The sequence below is a fragment of the Ochotona princeps genome, chromosome 5 (genome assembly GCF_030435755.1).
Source record: "Ochotona princeps isolate mOchPri1 chromosome 5, mOchPri1.hap1, whole genome shotgun sequence".
In the NCBI taxonomy this organism is placed as follows: Eukaryota; Metazoa; Chordata; class Mammalia; order Lagomorpha; family Ochotonidae; genus Ochotona; species Ochotona princeps.
Genome location: NC_080836.1, coordinates 35,410,630 through 35,431,331, shown reverse-complemented (window position 1 = coordinate 35,431,331; position 20,702 = coordinate 35,410,630). Strand labels below are relative to the sequence as shown.

Genomic DNA, 20,702 nt, shown 5'->3' with positions numbered 1-20,702 from the left:
TTGTAATTTTTTTTTTAAGATTTTATTGTTACTGGAAAGCTGGATATACAGAGAGGAGGAGAGACATAGAGGAAGATCTTCCATCTGATGTTTCATTCCCCAAGTGAGCTGCAATGGGCCGGTGCTGCGCCGATCCGATGCTGGGAACCAGGAACCTCTTCCAGGTCTCCCACGCGGGTGCAGGGTCCCAAAGCTTTGGGCCGTTCTCGACTGCTTTCCCAGGCCACAAGCAGGGAGCTGGATGAGAAGTGGAGCTGCCGGGATTAGAACCGGCACCCATATGGGATCCCGGGGCGTTCAAGGCAAGGACTTTAGCTGCTAGGCCACGCCGCCGGGCCCCGTTTGTAATTTTATACACAATTCACACATCTTAATTTTACTGTATTAAGGTTATGCAACTGTCACCACTATGTAATTCCAGAACATTCTCTTCAGGCCAGAAAGAAATCCCACACATATCAGCAGCTGTTTCTCATGACCACTCCCAATGCCTGGCTATATTAGGCTACTTTCTTTCTGGATTTTCCTATCCTGGATGACACATGTAAACAGAACCAGAAACAGGTTATTTTGATATCTGATCAGATTAGATAAACAGATCTTTGTTAGATACCAAAGCTACCTATGACATGGACCATGCATTGAACAGTTAAAATAAACATTCATTCAATAAACAAAAATATGTTGTCATTCTCATTCTGAATAGCACCTCAGGAATGCTTCCAGCTCATGATTTATCTTTCCCTCACAAACACACATACAACAAATATTCTTCATGTGTGCCACTAGCTATTCATGCATGACAAGAGATTCAATTTTTTTGTTGGCCACAGTTTTCAAAATAACTGGTAGTTAACCAAAATGGCAGCACATTATGTTGGTCACATACATGCATTAGGCTCAGTGCCTGACCTATTATCTCCTACTTTCTCTAGGATAAGCATACCAGAACACAAATTTAAAAAAATAAATAAAAACAAAGCCTTGACTATTTATTTCTTGTCAATCCCTCGCTTAAAGCAGACAATGGGTGCTGGCTCAGAGCAGACTTCAGATCCTCACTCTTCTCCATGATTAGAATGCACAGGTCACCCAACCATTTAACACACACCTTCTGGAAAATGACTCTGGGTCTGTGCTTCCCCTCATATCAAAGAGAGAAACTACTAAGTATGACTACTTTGCAGATTAACTACAAAGCTGTTAACCTCATCTGCTTACTCAACACTAGCCCAATGGCAACAATCATAACTATTCTCTAACTCTCAGTACCCAGTCACTGTGACATCTCAGGACTGAAACAGTCACTTCAGTGTGGAACTTGTAGCCCATATAAAAGCACCTACAGGAAAGGAGTTCCTACAGAGAAGCAGCCGCATTCTCCATATTGTGGCACAGTGACTAAGGGCACTAACAACTTGAACATTAAGGATGCACTGTGGTATTGCAGGGTAAAGTTACCGTCTGCAAGGCCAGATACTAGACAGGCAAAAGTTTGTGTCTCAGTTGCTGCACTTCAAATTCAGTTCCCTGCTAATAGCCTGGAAAAAACAGAAGATGGCCTAAGTGTTTGGGCCCCTGCCACCAACTTGGGAGACCTGGATGGAGTTTCAGGCTCCTGGCTTCAGTCCGGATCAATGCAAGACACTGTAATCATTTGGGGAGTGAACCACTAGATGTAAAATCTCTGTTTCCCTATTTCTCTGTAACTCTTTCAAATAAATAAATAAATATTTTAAAAAATTAATACAACAAATCCAGAAAGAAGGGAGCTGCTAATGAATTCTGCTCATCCATGGAAGAAAGGAAAGTTTAGCCACGCAGAGGGCTTAGAAACGATTACCTGGGACCACGTACCAATTGCCCTTTGCTTATGAGCTCTCTTCTCTCTCCTAATCTGTCATACTGTAGATCTTCACAGCCTTGGACCTCTGCCATCTGTGTGACTGTCTTTTTTTTTTTTTTTACACTAATTATCCTTCTTACTTTTTATTGCTGTCACTATAAAGTCATTTTACTTACAACAAAAGGTTTACATATTTAAAAATGAAGTCTTAAGGAAGGAGTTAAACATAAGCATATTTTCTTTTCCCTAACAGTCATGTAGCCAGTTACCTCTTCAGTTTTGATCCACTATTAGGGTGCACACACACAGCACAGAAAATCTAGGCAGATTTAGCACCACTCCACTACTGCTACAGTTCAGGAACTAAAGGAAAGAAACATGCAGAGTGCTTTAGTGTTTGCTTTGTGAGAAGGCAAACAGGAACCTTGAACACATGCAAAGAGGAACCTCTCACCCCAGCTCTCCAGACAGTTTGTCCCCAGAACAGCAACCCAAGAAAGCTGTGGTAGAAGGATTACAAACTCTTCTACCATCTTCACAGTGGCAGAAAGTTGGCAAGGGAGTAGCCATGAAGCTCGCGACACAAACTAAACAGACTTACTCACTAATCTGGACAGAGATCCTTCTGAGGATGCCATACCTGGCCTCTACCTAGTACTACAGCCAAGCACTGAAGATCATACTAGGCATAATGAAACAGATGTATACCTGAGGACTAGTGGACTTACTGAGATGCATGTGTGCATTCTCATTTAATTTGCTTTTTAAAAGCAAACACAGGAACAGAAAACCTGGAAGGAGATAGCTCAGGGCTGAAACCGAGACCCTATCTGGTGCCTTGGATGCAGTGCTAGACGCCATCAAGGCCTGCTGCCCCTACTCCCAGCCTGCCTCCCTTAGTTCAAGGTTTCCTGAAGTTGCTTCTACGATTGCAAATCATTCACTTTTTAAAATCAGCTCACTGCATAGTTCTGATCCTACAGGGACCCTGAACATGGATTCAGGAGATCATTTATCTCTCTTATGGAAATTATCTTTGACATTCAGGCTTTTCTTGAGACATGCCTTTCTGTGAAACCACAGGCCTCACACAAAAAGTAACTACCACCTTTGAGTAGCTCCTAGACTGCTCTAGTCCACTCCACCATCACCGAAATTCCCTCCAGAACACAGCATCCTGACCAATAGAAGAAAGGCTTCGATCATTATGGAACAACCATGGATCTGGATGTGGGCTGAATACACACCTTTCAAACAGCATAAAGGCATATGAACCTTGACCACTAACCTCTCTGCAAGTCCAGGAGTTAAGCAACAGTTACGTGACTCCTTGTTGTGCACTCTGCAAAATATCTACCTACGTCCACCGCCAGGGTTACTTTCTTAAGCTACGCATGTGGTGAATAGACCCAGTTTGGGTGGTCCTAGGAAAATTCCTCCAAACACTTTTGGTAATAGTCTACAGCAGTCTTATCAGTGGATCCTGAGAGGGGAGAACTGAATGACAGAGACAAAGCAAATGGAGATTTCTGCCTTTTACCTTATATCCCTCTGAATTTGTTATGAATTAATGCTAAATTAAACTCCTGGGGAAGTGTTCACACCTGAAATGATGCTATCAGCTTCAGTGACAGTCCTTTACAAAACAACTCATCTTCTTGTGCACATGTACATCAAAGTACTTGTCTAAGAGAGCCAGTTAGTTATATTAGGACCTGCATTACTCCAGCAGGCTAATCTGCTACAAACGACTTTAAGAGAAACAGATCATTTGAATTTAGTTCGGCCATTTAAGCAGATTCACTGACTGTAATATGTTTGAAAAAAATTTTAAAAATGCAAGAGTAAAGTAAATATTTTCCAGCTCTACTTCTGATGACAGGGAACAGGAAGAGAGTCACAAAACCAAAATCTATCCATTCCCTAGAAAAAAAGGCCCTTGGCATTTATAAGAAATCTGGTTCTCTTCTTTATATTTTTCATAAAAGAATTGCCATTTCTCAGACCTGGTTGAACAGAAAGGCACCCACCAGCATGTGTGTGGACTGGATAGTGGAGCTGGTTGGGTCGAACTAGGCTTCAATGTCCATTGACATGTATGAGAGCTGAATGGGATATGGGACAGACTGGACTAGTCTGCCGTACATACTGGCATGCATGGGAACCAGGGCAGGGGGCGGGCCTGGTGGGGGTAATCGAGGGTCGCTCTGACTAGGTTGCAGCTCCCACTGGTTTGTGTGAGGGCCAGGTGTGTGCTGGGCAGAATCAGGCTGGACTGCAACACCCATTGGTTCCAGTAGAAGACAGGGCTGGAAACAGAACTGACCCAGCAATTGCAACCACCAGCTGATTGGGGGTGATGGACTGTGCCAGGCCCTGTACTTGCAAGTACACACAAGAATCTGGTCTGGGATCACCTCAGACAAAGTTCCTTTGGGGATCTCCCCAATCAAACTGCCAGACTCAGAACCCTAACCATGAAGAGAAATGCAGGCTCCATGGCCTGCCATGGAGTGCAAGTGTCAGAGTCGAACCTCCTCAGAGGCTCAGACAGAGCAATGGAAAGCATATCCAGGTGCACATGGAGGATATGGCAGTCCATCGGAACCAGCAGAGGACACCTGGTACCATAACAGAGGATGCAGGACAGAACAAGCTGATCAACTACCTCAGCCAATCATTGGCAGTGAAGATATGGGCAAATGGAGACTCTAAGGTGGACTATGTCAAACAGTGGATTCTGCAGTGATTGCATCGTGGTTGGAATGGCAAGACTGGCAGCAATTCATAGCTGTTGAACCATCAAAACCACTTGAGCAAGACCCTTGGAGCATGCCCCACATTTGGGACCTGGGATGGATGGGAGGCTGGGTGGGGCTTCTCCCTTTATCTCCCCCTTTGCCCCAGATACAGAAAAAGAGAGTGTGGAAATAATAGTCTTACCCACTTTCCTGTAGCCGTTGAAGCTTTGTGCCCGAATTAACTATGTAAAGGTTGTCAAAAATAAAGGAAAAAATAGAATTGCCATTTCTTACCTGATCACAAATCAATTCCCATTTTTTCTCATTGTCATACTGCCGCAGTAACCTGGCTTTGTCAGGAGGTAGGTTCATAGCATTCTATAAAAAAAAAAAAGGAGAGCGAGATCAGTCACATTCCACAATAGGCAGCCAATGACTAACAGGCAGATTAACAGAGCAGGATTGAAGCTCTTTTATTATCTACTTTCCATTAGCAGGCAGTACCCAATTAAACCAAATCACCCTGCAAAAATAATTCAGAGCAAACTGATTTAATGAGAGGAAGTAAATGAAGGTTGTTTGTTGAGACACATGAGGTCATAACTTTTGAGCAATCAGGCCTACATTTTCATAGAGAGGATGATGCCTCTTCCCTTCATTTAACAGTGGCTCATCTTCTACCACCTTCAGGGTCTGAAGTAGTTGATCACAGAGGATTTCCTCAGCATTGTAGTGCAGGTTAAGCTGCAGACTGAGACACCCATAACTCAATCTGAGAGCTTAGGATCATTTCCTGTCTCTGCTTCTGATCTGATTTCCTGCTAATGTGCACTCAGGGACTCAGGCAGCATTGAAAGATCTGGATAGAGTTCTTGACTCTTGGCTTCAGCTTGGCCCAGATTTCTCATTCCAGGAAACTGGGGGAGTGAACCAGTAGTCAGAAGATTTTTCTCTCTCTCCCTGTCACTCTGTCTTTCATATAAATAAAATTAAAAAAAATAACAAATGGATTGCCCATATTTCTTTGAAAGTATTTTACCACTACCAGGCACACAAATAACAACTTTCAAGAAAAACTCAGCAGCCAAAACGACTGACATATAATATCAATTTTCCTAACTTTGATAAACAACCACAAGTAAAATAATGCATTTAAAAATGAACATGACGATGATGTAATTTTCCCTCTATGAGCTGGCATCGTTCCTTTAAGATATATGCTAATGTTAGCAACCATATCTCTCAGCTTAGCTATACTGGTTTATGAAGCTGAGCTTGCATTGGGAAAATGAGCACAAGTCTATCACAAAATGTCTAGACAAAAGCACTCAGGAACCACCCTGTTAGCACGCCTTCTGCAGGGTTAGTCATGGGTCTGCCTAAGTATTTCATGTGTTAATGAGTGCAACAAATCAAGAGCAATCATACACATTTTTAAGATCCTTAGCTTGTATCTAAGAAGAGATCTTCGGTGATAGAATGACAGGGTAAGAAGAGTTCCAGAAAGAAGATCTGTTGCCTTGACTTCTGCCAAGTTTCCATGTTCTGAACAACTGAGCTAAGTAGTCAACTCATGTATTACAACTACTAATGGTTCTTCCTATTCCCTAGCATCAGCATTCCAAACTGTACCTAACTCTATTCAATCAGGCAGTTCCTTGTCTGGGTCAGTATTGAGAGAAGACAAATATACATTGAAGGCTCAAGCGCCCAAGTCTCTCAAAGACTTGGCTTAATGAGAAATGATCCCCTTAGCATGGTTGCTATTTCATGTCACAGAAAGAAACAAATTTAATAGAAAAAGAAAGGGCTGGGTGGGTAGGATACCTGGCTTAATGCACAAATCAAACTTAATGATTTTGATAAATTTAATCCACTCACTTTTCGCTTCAACTCAATGCAGCATTCAGATTGGCATGGCTTTGGCATATATACTATCAATTTTAATTTCTCTCAGGTTTTGGAATGTCTTAAAGATATTTAATGTTTAAATTAATCCTCAAACTGACATCATTGTTTGAAGAGCTTTAGACTTGTGTTTTTAATGTTAGCACCAAGGTTTCTTAGATATAGAAGCATCTAAAACAGAAAAATGTTTTAATACGGCCTATTTCTATAGAATAGCTCCTTGAACCGAAACAGAAAATGTCTACGTCTATGTAGTACATATCACACTTTAATGACAAACAACAACTTGGATAAGGCACAATTCCATGTGAACCAATGCAGGTTACTATTCAGTAACAAGTTTATCACTGTTTATAATCTAGAGATGAATTTTTTCCTTTTAAACTGGTTTTGAACTTACATGAATCCCTCCAGGGAAATGACTATTCATTAAGCAAAACAAGACTACAAGATAAATAAGTTTTTTCACTTCAGATATAAAAGAAATAAGAAAGCCTAGAACTCCTGCAATATACAAACATACCATTAAGCATTTTGCATGTGTGATTTCACCTGATCTTTCATATAGTTAAGTATGTGGGATAATAATACACAATATAGTATGCAAACATGTGGCAGGACCTAGTTAGCTTATTCAAGGTTGCAAAGCTTTAAAAGAATAAGAATAGGATGCAAAATAATCTGTTACATTTTTAAGGGCAAGCTGAGTATACAAAAACCAAGTCCGATTTTTCTTTGCTTTGTTTTGCAGCAAAAACAAAATGACAAATAATTTATGATTTTCTGTAAGTGCTGTACTATACACTCCCAGAAGCACACTCAGCAAGTATGGCTTCAAGCATTAGATGCTGGCTACCTAGATGTTTGTGAAACATGTAACATCCTGCTGGAAAGAAACTCGAGACCAAACAATAAAAAAACAAGCACAATAAATGAATGGTGAATAAATAAATCATAAATAAGGAAACATAATAAAGAAATGCATTGGGGGAATTTCACTCAAGATTCTAGATCAGACCTATAGGCCATCTAGGTAAAGCTGGAGAAAGGTTGTCTTTTCTCAAGAGAACGTACTTTATACAAATCCCCCAAAAGGAGAAGAAATCAGCTACATGAGGAGTATACCAAAGCATATAAGGCTTAAGAAAATAAAAGATTTTAAGGCTGTTAGACAGTGCTGGGCTCATTAAAGAAAGCCAGCAGAGCTGGAAAGAAAATATAAAGAGTAAGGAAGCAATGAAGTTGGAAAAATGAGTCAAAACCCATAGCTTGCCCAGATGCTCAGTTAAGTGTCAATGTCTTTTTGATTTGCCTAAAGTGCAACTGGAAAACCACTGAGAAGTTTTCAGCAGGGTAACAGCACAATCAAATTGGTTTTACAAAGAGCACCTCATGTGCTCCATGGAACACTGATCAGAAATAGCGAAAGCAGAAGCAGGGAAGTCGAGTATGAGACCAGGACAAGAGCACAGGCAAGCAACGGTGACTTAGATGGAGCCAACTGCACACTGAACAGAGAAAAAATGAACAGAACAAACTAATTCATCAGCTTCAAGGACTGAAAACCAATGTCATTGCGAGTATCTTGTTTCTAGCTCAAGTCACAAGATGAATGATAGGTACTTAATAAAAGCAATAGAAACAACAGCAACACAAAATGGAGAATGTGGCAAGGAGTGAGGTTTGTAAATGTTCATGAAGGGGTCTGAGATGGTTCTGAGACATCCAGGGAAAACAGTCAAGTGGGCAATTAGAAGCATGACTGAGAAAGGACAAGAAGATCGTTTTCAAAGTCTTTCAGAGCCTGATAACTAGTCACAGGCACAAGAAGCTGCTCAACACCAATATTCCACAACTAAAACCACACTTACTCATTATTTACTCAAGCCACTCCAGTAATGCTGTCCGTGATTCAAGCCCCAAAGGTGCTCAGGCATACCTTGTATGGGTTAATAACTCTGCAATGCCCCAAGGATGAAGTTGTATTTAAAATCAGTCACTCCATAGTGGCTTCGCTAACATTCAGGCATGTTGTGATTAGCTGGTAATAACTTCTGCAGAATGAACTCACTCCTCCTGTGCTTTGCAGGGAAGACTGCGGATTCCAAGCTAAATGTTTGTGCAGGTAATTCTTTCAGAGCCCAACATACTTCCTCAAAAAAATACCAGCTGTATCCTTAGGTTCCACTGTTGTATGTACAAAAATGGACTACTCTCTAACTTGCTTGGAAATGTCAATCAATTTCCAAGTTTTCTTGGAAAATTTGACTCAATAACAACTCATTTTCACCTGCACTCAGTGTTGCCAGTGATATGGGACTTTCCTTAGGTCCTTTCACCCTCCGATTCATTCAACATGTAGAGGCTTTTGACCCAGTGCCAGAATATCAGCCATAAATACATGAGCTAATTTAATCAAGTTGTGGAATGCAAATAAGTGCATGTCAAAGATACCCAGAAGACAGCTGAGTTAAACTTTAGTGTATATTAATTGTTTTCTGGATCATACAAGTTCTTAGCCAAACACATTCGATCACCCAAGAGTATTCTTTAAGGAATGCTTCCTTCCCTTCACTCACAACTTGGCAAATTTGACCATAAGTTGCTTTGGTATTATTTGTTGTTAAGACCATTCCCTCAACTACTCGGACATGCTACCTCACCCATGTCAGCACCTGGCACACTGTAGCCTAATAACCTGCTTGTCAACAAGAGTCCCTACTGAGCTAAATCCTTCAAGGACAGTGTTTCCCCCATCACTTCCTTCAACCCCTCATTGCTAATTGCTAGTTTCTGGCACAACCTGGCAAAGAAGAGGCATTAAACAGATTGCTGGATGAATAAAAAACAAAGTAATTTGGCCAAATCTGCGGTCTGAAAAATCCTCACTGATTCAGGCTTATGCCTTAGTTAATAAACTCTATACACTAAAGCAACCAACAGAATGGGAGAAAATCCTTTCATTCTACACAGAAGACAAGGGGCTAACCTCTAGAATATATAAAGAACTCCAGAACAACCAAAAAAATAAAACAAACCCATCTAGAAATGTGCACGGGAAATGGACAGACACTACACAAAAGAACAAATCCAAATGGCTAACAGGCATATGAAAAAATTTTCAAGCTCCCTGGTAGTAAGGGAAATTAAAATAAAAACATCACTGAGGTACCACCTAATGCCAGTAAGAATGGTTCACATACAGAAAACTACCATTAACACTTGCTGGCAAGGATGTGGAGAAAAAGGAACCCTACTCCACTGCTGGTGGGATTGCAGGCTGGTGCAGCCTCTATGGAAATCAGTATGGAAAATACTCAGGCAGCTGAAAATCCACCTACCATGTGACCCAGCAATATCACTTCCATGAATATCAAAAAGATCTGTTGTATGAGAAAGCAACATGTACCCCTAGTTCATAGCAGAACAATCAATAATTGCAAAAACATGGAAGGAATCAAAATGCCTACCAGAAGACTGGATAAGGAAAACTATGGTTCATCTACTCTATGGAATACTACTCAGCTATTTAAAAAATGAAGTACATTTCTTCGTGGCCAATTGGGCCCAGCTGGAAACCATTATCCTAAGGGAAATGAGTCAATTCTAAAATGTCAGATATCATATGTGTGCCTTAATATAAGATAATGACATCAAATCTAAAAATTGTTCCTGTAAATTGTATCTTTTTTTAAAAAGATTTATTTATTTTATTACAGTCAGATATACAGAGAGGAGGAGAGACAGAGAGGAAGACCCTCCGTCCAATGATTCACTCCCCAAGTGAGCTGCAACGGCCGGCGCACGCCAACCCGATGCCGGGAACCAGGAACCTCTTCCGGGTCTCCTACGCAGGTGCAGTGTCCCAATGCATTGGGCCATCCTCGACTGCTTTCCCAGGCCACAAGCAGGGAGCTGGATGGGAAGTGGAGCTGCTGGGATCAGAACCAGCGCCCATATGGGATCCCGGGGCGCTCAAGGAGAGGACTTTAGCCGCTAGGCCACGCCACCGGGCTCATAAATTGTATCTTATCGCACTTCCTAGCTGCCTGTACTACATGCAATAAGATCTTGTGATGTATCCTATTTATCAACAATTCATGAAAGACTGATTGCATGTGATCACCTGAGATTGTTAATATCCCTCTTATCACTGTTATTACTACTATTCATGGGTAACGATGTTCTAGTCCATACTACACAAAAGAACATGGGTAGTCCATACTACACAAAAGAACCACATGGGTCATATGCTAGCATTAATTTCTGTAGGAAGATATTGGACACTCTTTTACACCACCACAGCGTCACATCAATACCCCTGCTGTAAGTTCGACAACAACATTCAGATGAATCCTCACTATTTTATTTAAATTTTTTTTTCTTTTTTCCTTCCCAATCCATGGTGGATTGTACCTAAGAGAAGGTATAATATAAAGTGCAGCGGAAATAAATATGTCCATAGGCAGAAACAGAGAGAAGTATATCCCTGTTCTTGCAACACAAATATGGTCTTACAGCAAAATGACAGAAGAACCCCACATTTTTGGGAGATACAACAGCAGTGTGATGGGCTTCTGAGGGTACTCGAAAGACACCTATTGAAAGACTGGAGAACAATGAGGGAAGCAAAGGGGGAACCCCAGCGCTGATTGAACTGTTACAAAATAAAGAATTAAAAAAAATAAGTCTATACACTAAAGAGCTTTTCTGCTTCTTATAAAGCCAATAATATCCATTACTCAGCAAATTATAGACCAGAATTCATGTGGAAAAATTCTTCAAGTTCAATTCTAATGACATTTCTAAGAAAACTAGTATTTTCTATATTTTTCTGCCACACATAATAAGCCATGGAAGTGGACTTTGCTTCTATGAATGGTTATAAACCGTAACAATTAATCTACTCCAAGTGATAATCATATTTTGGGTCTCTAATCTTTTCTCTATCTGTATTATTTTACATTTTCTAAGAGCTTACAAAACGCCCTGTAACTAATAAATAACAATGGAAAATCTAACTTTATGAATATTTCAAGAAGAAATTATGATTTTCAAACTATGATGATCATTTGCACCCGACTTTGTATTTAAAGATTATTCATCAGTTAACATATTCGCAAAAAATTACTCAGTGCATTCAGGATCAAACAAAACCCATGTCCCAGGAATGCCTCTCTCAGGGTTTTCTGATTTTAGCCCTTGTCCTGCTAATAATGGGCAATAATTTGAACTTGTAAAATCTCTTTCATTTACCCTGATATGTTTCAATGCTCACACTGAAACCCCCACAGTGATAAGCAGATGCACAGCAGTGGAGGTGAATAGTCTCAAATACACTTTACGTAATAATCCTTTGTCCTGATAATCTCCAAATTAAATCCTGCAAGTATCAAGTCCCCAGGTTTTATAACAGGTATTTTTCTATTACACAACCAGCTGAAGTCTGCAAGGAGCATTGCTTATGGAGGCAGGGCAAAGTATGTAATAAGAGCAATGGCTTAAACAACATTTTTGAGCTCTTAAATGATAGAGGCACAAAGGTTTTACAGGAACTCCAAAGGAGGAGTTATTGTTGTGATTTTTTTTGAACCTGTGGTAGAAAATAAATAATATAAAGTTTACCCTCTAAATCATATATTATTAAATGGGCTTTAGAACTATATCCACATTATTATGCAACTGATTTCCAGAACATCTTAAACATGTAAAAATTAGACACATTTAGAGGAACCAAGTGATGCTGGATACGTATTTATATTGTATAATGTCCCATCAGGGGAAACAAAAATTCAGCATTTTATAGTAAACACCTTCAATATCCTTTCAGGTTCTTCAAAAGAGATAAATACACCATACATTATCACTCTTTGTTGTCACTTTACATTGTAACAGAACGTTAAAACCTTTTGTCCTAGCTTAATATCCATTAGTCAATTTTCCCATATCTCCTACTCCCTTACTCTCCCCAGCTTCTGTTAACCGCCATTATTATTATTATACTTTTAATTTCTATAGGATCAACTTTTCTTTATTTCATGTAAGTGATATCTTGTGGTATTTGTCATTGTTATTACTCCACTTAACCTACCCAACACCAGTTCCATCCATGCTGTTATATTCCATTATGAGTATGCACCATATTTGCTTATCAATTCATTAGTGGATGGACAAGGGGTTGCTTTCTTGACTCTTGTGAGTAATGCCAAAATAGACACGGGAGTACAGTGTGTCTATGACGGATGGATTTCATTGCCACTGGTTACATATCCAAGAGTGGAACTGAGAACACCTATGCAAGTTCTACTTTTAGTTTTTCTGAGGAACTTCCATGTTGTTCTTCACATTAGTTATATAATTTTGTATCTCCACCAGCAGAGTGAGAGGATTTCACTTTCTCCATATACTTGCCAATACTTAGTTGCTATCTCCTATGTTTTTAAGATAGCCAACCTAGGAGTAAGGGATTATCCTGTAGTTTTGATCTACATTTCCTTGATGATTACCGAAGTTGAGCTCTTTTCCAAGGACCTGTTGGCCAAGTGTAGCTCTTTCTTGGAGAAATGTTTGGATCTGCTATGAATTCATTAATTTTTTTTCCTTTTGCCTTGAATTGCTGAAATATTCTGGTTACAAACTTGTAAATCTTTTTTTCCTTTATTTTTGACAACCTTTACATAGTTAATTCGGGCACAAAGCTTCAACGGCTACAGGAAAGTGGGTAAGACTATTATTTCCACACTCTCTTTTTCTGTATCTGGGGCAAAGGGGGAGATAAAGGGAGAAGCCCCACCCAGCCTCCCATCCATCCCAGGTCCCAAATGTGGGGCATGCTCCAAGGGTCTTGCTCAAGTGGTTTTGATGGTTCAACAGCTATGAATTGCTGCCAGTCTTGCCATTCCAACCACGATGCAATCACTGCAGAATCCACTGTTTGACATAGTCCACCTTAGAGTCTCCATTTGCCCATATCTTCACTGCCAATGATTGGCTGAGGTAGTTGATCAGCTTGTTCTGTCCTGCATCCTCTGTTATGGTACCAGGTGTCCTCTGCTGGTTCCGATGGACTGCCATATCCTCCATGTGCACCTGGATATGCTTTCCATTGCTCTGTCTGAGCCTCTGAGGAGGTTCGACTCTGACACTTGCACTCCATGGCAGGCCATGGAGCCTGCATTTCTCTTCATGGTTAGGGTTCTGAGTCTGGCAGTTTGATTGGGGAGATCCCCAAAGGAACTTTGTCTGAGGTGATCCCAGACCAGATTCTTGTGTGTACTTGCAAGTACAGGGCCTGGCACAGTCCATCACCCCCAATCAGCTGGTGGTTGCAATTGCTGGGTCAGTTCTGTTTCCAGCCCTGTCTTCTACTGGAACCAATGGGTGTTGCAGTCCAGCCTGATTCTGCCCAGCACACGCCTGGCCCTCACACAAACCAGTGGGAGCTGCAACCTAGTCAGAGCGACCCTCGATTACCCCCACCAGGCCCGCCCCCTGCCCTGGTTCCCATGCATGCCAGTATGTACGGCAGACTAGTCCAGTCTGTCCCATATCCCATTCAGCTCTCATACATGTCAATGGACATTGAAGCCTAGTTCGACCCAACCAGCTCCACTATCCAGCCCACACACATGCTGGTGGGTGCCTTTCTGTCCAGCCATCCCTGCCCCAGTCCTGGTTTTCTTGATTTCCAGTGGGAGTGGTAACCCAAGATGGAGGTGTATAAACTTGTTAATCTTTCTCTCACACTGCAGGTTGTCTCTTTACCCTACTGATTATTTCCTCTGCCGTGCAGAAGCTCTTTAGTTTGATGAAATCCCATCTTTATTTTTTTCTTTTCTTTCTTGCGATTTTGACATCTAATTCAAAAAAATATCACAGACTGCAATATCTGGAAGCATCTCCCTTATGTTTTCTTTTATTTCACCATTTCATTTTCAAGTTTTCATTGATCTCTAAAATTTTTCTTCTTACATAATTGAAATTCCACACCTATCAAACAACAACTCCACAGGCCCAACACTTCTTTGCTACAGAAAGTAGGGAAACCCAGTAGATTGCACCTGGATGGTTGGGCAGTGCATTAGGAATGAATATGTCACTATGGAACAAATACTGTTTATTTGGTCTATGGAACTGGCCGAGCTCGATTCCTATCCTGACCACTTATGAATTAGTGTTCTTGAACAACACCATTTGAATCCAAAAGCAAATTTTGCAAAAGAATTGTTTCTTTGAAAGGCAAAATAACAGAAAGATGGAGAACAGAGACAGATAAAGAGTGAACTTCCATCCACTCTTTTTTTTATTATTTATTATTTTTAATTCTTTAATTACATTGTATTATGTGACACAGTTTCATAGGTACTTGGGTTCTCCCCACCCCTCCCCAAACCCTCCCACCATGGTGGATTCCTCCACCTTGTTGTATAACCACAGTTCAAGTTCAGTTGAGATTCCCCCATTGCAAGCATATACCAAACATAGAGTCCAGCATCTTATTGTCCAGTCAAGTTCAATGGCTTCTTAGGTATACCCTTTCTGGTCTGAAGACAGAGCCAGCAGACTATCATCCCAGTCAATTGAAAGCTCCAGCATACCATCAGCAAAAATTTACATCATTATGGAATTAATTGACATAGTAATGAGTAACCAATATGTTAAAAGTAAATGTGAGTTCCCAGCCACCTTCTGTGACCACCTCACTTAGATTTCAATTTTAGTTTATACACAACATATAACATTCATAACATAACATGTTATACATAACATCATATCATCTTAAATTAAGGCAAACATGTGGTATTTAACCTTTTGGGATTGGCTCATTTCCCTTAGCATTATGGTTTCCAGTTTGGCCCATTTGGCCACAAAGAACTGCATTTTGTTTTTTTTAATAGCTGAGTAGTATTCCATGGAGTAGATGAACCATAGTATTCTTATCCAATCTCTCTGTTGATGGCCATTTTGGTTGCTTCCATGTTTTTGCAATTACTGATTGTGCTGCTATGAACATAGGAGTGCATGTTGGTTTCTCATAAAACAATTGTTCTGGATATATTCCTAGGAGTGCTGTTGCTGGATCATACGGTATGTTGATTTTGAGTTGTTTGAATATTCTCCACACTGATTTCCATAGAGGCTGCACCAGCCTGCAGCCCCACCAGCAGTGGAGTAGGGTTCCCTTTTCCCCGCAACCTCGCCAACAAGTGATGTTGGTGCTTTTATTCATGTGGGCCAGTCTTACTGGCGTTAGGTGGTACCTCATTGATGTTTTAATTTGGATTTCCCTTATTGCCAGGGAACTTGAGCATTTTTTCATATGTTTATTTGCCATTTGGGTTTGTTCCTTTGTGAAGTGTTTGCCCATTTCCCGTGCCCATTTCTTGAGTGGCTTGTTTATTTTGACATCCACTCTTTCATAACCTTGATGGCCTTAAAGGCTAAAGCTGGGCCAGGCCAAAACCAGGCCCCTGAAATTCTATGCAGGTCCACTGTGGAGGCAGCAGAGACCCAAGCACTTGAGCCACTTTACAGGGACTGATTAGTAGTGAGCTGAATGGGAAGATAAACAGCAGGGACTCAAATTAGCACTCAGATATGGGAAGCTTGCACATAACACACAGTGACATATACTGTTGTGCTATAGTGCCCTCTCCCACCCACAAAGAAAGCAAATTAAATGAGTAACAGTCCAGAGGCAACAAAGCTAATGTCAATAAATCAGTTGTGAAGGTAGGACTCAGGTCAGAGTGAAAAACCACAAAATACACTATTTATTAACAAATAAGTATCTCAGGCACTTAACCTCCTGGAATGCCTTATCCTTATTCAATTTAATCTGCCTGGCAATCTTGATAAGTAGCTATTATCTTCTTCATTTGACAAAAGAAACTCAAGGACAAAATGTTCAGTAGCTCTTAGCCAGGAGTCAAAGCAGAGGTCTGATTTCCCTTTGGCCATGACACTGAAGCTGCGCTTCTGAAACATGACTTGTCTGATGTAAGCAATTTGACCTAATTTTATTTGAATACCCAAAGCCAAAGCCCTTTGTAAATAAAAGTGAATATATATAATGTCATGTTAAGCTAACATTTCCACATTAAAATACCAGCATTTTAACAGAATTATTCTAAGATTCTGAAAATATAAACAACAAACTCTGAAATGAAACAAAAGACATGACCGGCGGACAAAGACAACCAGGAACCATGTCATATTGTCAAGTTCTTAACAAACGTGAACAAAAATCAAACCAATGTAGAGATATATTATGAAGCAGACTCAGGCTTCAACAACAAGCCAATGCAGCAGGAGAAATGATAAGTGTACTGACTCAAAGCAGATTATGGCAAGTGATAAGAGCATTTCAGAAAAGGAGCCAGAACTCTTAATTATAAAAACTAGGAAATGATACAGTTTGGGCCGATATACAAAAAGGATAGTAAAGAAAAGCATTAAACGGCACAGTATGGTTGTTAACATGTACGCTCTGGAGACTGGCCACCTGAGTTGCAATCAGAATCGTCACTTTTAATTAGTGTAATCTGGAAGCATCCATTTACCAGAGCAGTTAAGACAACCACATCCCACATCAGAGTGCCTAGGTTCAAAGCTCAGCTCTAGTTCTTGACCACAGAGACCCTGGAGGCAATGGTTATCTGGTGATTACTCAAATCACAGGGTTCCTGCCACCCTACAGAGAACAGCTAGACTATGTTGTCAGTTTAGGCCCCAGCTCAGCCCAAACTATTCTGAATCTGTCCTGTCCCCGCCCGCACCTCTCAAATGAAAATTTAAAATATACTGTAGTTTGGGATAAGTTATTTAGATGAAAACTCATTTTACTCTCATGTGGAATAGAGTTGTCCCTGATGAGCACAGTGGTAAGAATGGCAATAACAATCCCAACTATTCTATAGTATGAGAAACATTAAATCTTATCATGCATATAAACCAGCACACATACAGAAAGCACTCAGTGTGTTTCAGCTAATATTATTCCTTCATTTTAGATAAAGAGAAACAGGTTGACAAAGGCATGAATACAGAAAGCTGCGAGCCACACAAAACAGAAGGCAGGAAGTGGGTAATGTGAAACCACACCAGCGTGCATACTGGATCAGAGCATTTCAAACTCAGACAGCAGCGAGAGGTTACTGCTTAAGAACAAATCTAGGAGAAGCAAGCCTTAAAATAATCAGATAAATGATTCCATCACTGCTAATTCTTCCTACACTGACATTTGTTTCTACACACCTTTACCGGAAATTGAGGAAAATCACCTGGTACTGAAGAATGTGCTAATTTCCCCAAAGCTCACTTTAAAGTTCTAACAGGTGAGGGCAGCAGGTGAGTGGTTGCAAATTTAACCTATGGCTCACTCTTGCACTGCACTCATCTAAAAGCAGTTCTTTTTCTTTTTCTATGGAAATGGTTTGGGCAAATACCTGGCATCCTAAATTTTCAGATGTTCATTGCCCAAACCATGATACAATTAGCTTCTTTACTGACACAGGACTCAGCCAGCCAACCAAATGGCTCCCTACAGCAAGTCACTGCAGTCATCTTTCACTGTCACTAACATTTTATATTTAATCATTGAGGGTTATTAGTAACATTCACCATGGCCAATGAGGGCCACAAAGGGAGAAATGAGTCTGTAATTAATCTAGTTGCACCTACAAAATAAAATCTAACTGGAAAGCCAACCTTTCTGGGGAACCAGTGGAAAAAAGACATCTGCAATCACTAATAATATTAAGCATGATTTTTTAAATATATTTTTTATAATTTTATTTATTTTTTAAAAATCTTACTTAGTTGATTAGGGTACAAAGGGTCAAGAGCTACTGGAAAGTGGATAATCCATTGCTTCCACACTAATATCATTTTTTCCCTGTATCTAAGGTCAGGGGAGAAACAAAGGGAGAAACCCCACCTAGCCTCCCACCCATCCCAGGTCCCCTATGTGGGGCATGCTAGAACCACCTGGTTCTAGCATAGTTCAACAGTTTTGATCGTTCAACAGTTCTGAATTGCTGCCAATCTCGCTGTTCCAATCATGATAAAACCTATTCAGAATCTACTGGCTGACACAGTCTCTTCATGGTTTGGGTTCTGAGATCAGCAGTTCAGTTAGAGGGATCTCCAAAGAAACTTCATCTGAGATGATCCCAAACCTGATTCTTGTGTGAATTTGACAGTACAGGGTCTGGCACAGTCCATCGCCCCAATCAGCTTATGCCTGTGCTGTTCGTTGCAATTGCTGGGTCAGTTCTGCTTCCAGTCCTGTCATCCACTTGAACCAATGGGTGTTGTAGTCCAGCTCGATCCTACCCACTTCATACTCATCCCTCACACAATACAGTGGGAGCTGCAGCCCAGTCGGGGCGAATCCCCATAACCCCCACCAGGCCTGCTCCCTTCCGGGGTTCCCATGCATGCCAGTATGTACCGCAGGCTTGTTCTGTCTGTCCAACATCCCATTTAGCTCTAGTACTTGTCAATGGGTATTGAAGCGTAGTTTAATCCAACCAACCTACTATCCAGCCCACACACATACTGGTAGGTGCCTTACTGTGTAGCCACCCCTGCCCCTGTCCTAGTTTATATGTTCTCCAGTGGGTGTGGTTACCCACAAGGGAGGTGCCTACTATCTCCCTACTAGGCCACTCCAACTTCTGGATTGTGCATTCTCCAGGTGGTTCTAGCATTTAACTTAGAATTGGCCCCCAGAGCCAACCTCTGCCATCTGATGTGGCAAAGCCCAACCAACCCTCACCCACTCTAATTTTTGCTTGTACCAGTCAGAACAGTAAGCCCTATCTGGACCCTCCCCAATCTAGCTCACATGAGGTCAATAGGTGTTGTAGCCCTGCCTGGTCTGGTCTGCCCCAATCCCAACTCATGCTCTCCAATAGGAGTGGTTATCCAGCAGGGGAGCCCACACTCCCCTGCCAGTTAAGCATGATCTATTAGGAGGCTTTTTTCCCTTCTGGATTGAACTAAATACAAATGGTCTTTTCATAACTATTTTATAGCCTCAAAGTAAAGGACTAGAAGACTACCTTAGTTCAATTTTGTGGTTTACAGATGACAAAATGGACACAAAAAATGTGATGCCATTTGTATTAGTTTTCATTATTCTAACAGAATACCTAAGTCAGGCTGAAATGATTAGGAAAACAGGTTGATTGTAGTACAAAGCTTTGGGGGGGTTTAAAGCTTAAACAGCATGACACAGACTGGTGAACGGCCATGCAGGCTGACTCACATCATGGCAAGAGCACGTATGCCCCTGCTGTGTAATCTTCCTTCCTCTCTCCTTGTAAAGTCACCCAGATTCACAGGCACTCCAGCCTAAAGATCCAATTCAAGCACTTCACCTCTGAAATCATAGTTGGAGTAATTTGGTACACTCTTAGGTCCATTAATCCTAGGACTTGGGGAGTAAATTCCTGCATGAGTTCTGGAGGACAAAGTATTTTCAAAACATTTGCATTCATCTCTCATAACTGTTGATGAACAGCGGCACAATCAAGAATCCAGGCAGAAAGGAAATGAGCATGTGCTGGGGATAGGGTATACAATCAGTTGTGATAAATAAATTCCAAACATCTTATGGGCAGCAAGATAACTAATCAACAATACTGTGCTCTATACCTGAAATCTGCTAACAGAGTACTTCTGAAATGTTCTCATCATACACACATAGGAAAAAAGGGAAAAGGAAACAATGAGAGATGTCAGCTATTCTAATTAGCTTGATTGTGGAGATAATTTCACAATGCATATATCATAACACCAAGCTACAGAGTTTCATATAATCTTTATGAGCCAATTATGCCTTAGGAAATCTGTTTTAAGAAAAGAATACAGAGCTGGTATTGCAGTGTAGCACACTGAGCCACCACCTGTAGTTGGAGATCCAGCTGCCCAACTTTCAGTACAGCTTCCTTGTAATGCACCTGGAAAAGCAGAAGATGGCCCAAGTACTTGGGCCTCTGCCACTTATGCTCAAGACCCAGATGGAGTTCCAGGCTCCCAGTTTCAGCCAGGCCCAGTCCAGGCTGTTGTGGTCTTTGGGGAATGAATCAGCAGATGGACGATAGTAGTATCTGTGTCTCTTCGTAACTCCACCTTTCAAATAAATAAAATTTGACACGACTACCAGTCTTTCTCACTTAGATCAAAGGCAGCCCACTCAA

The 20,702-nt window shown here is 40.9% G+C and overlaps 1 protein-coding gene across 3 annotated transcripts in view; it reads right to left on the bottom strand.

Moving 5' to 3' along the window:
* FMNL2 (formin like 2) overlaps positions 1-20,702 on the bottom strand; it is a 322,003-nt gene that overhangs the window by 141,341 nt on the left and 159,960 nt on the right. For all 3 annotated transcript variants that reach the window (XM_004577164.2, XM_012926267.2, XM_012926268.2), the window contains exon 2: positions 4,882-4,965. In XM_004577164.2, the coding sequence (XP_004577221.2) occupies positions 4,882-4,965 (84 nt within the window). The remainder of the gene's footprint in view (positions 1-4,881; positions 4,966-20,702) is intronic.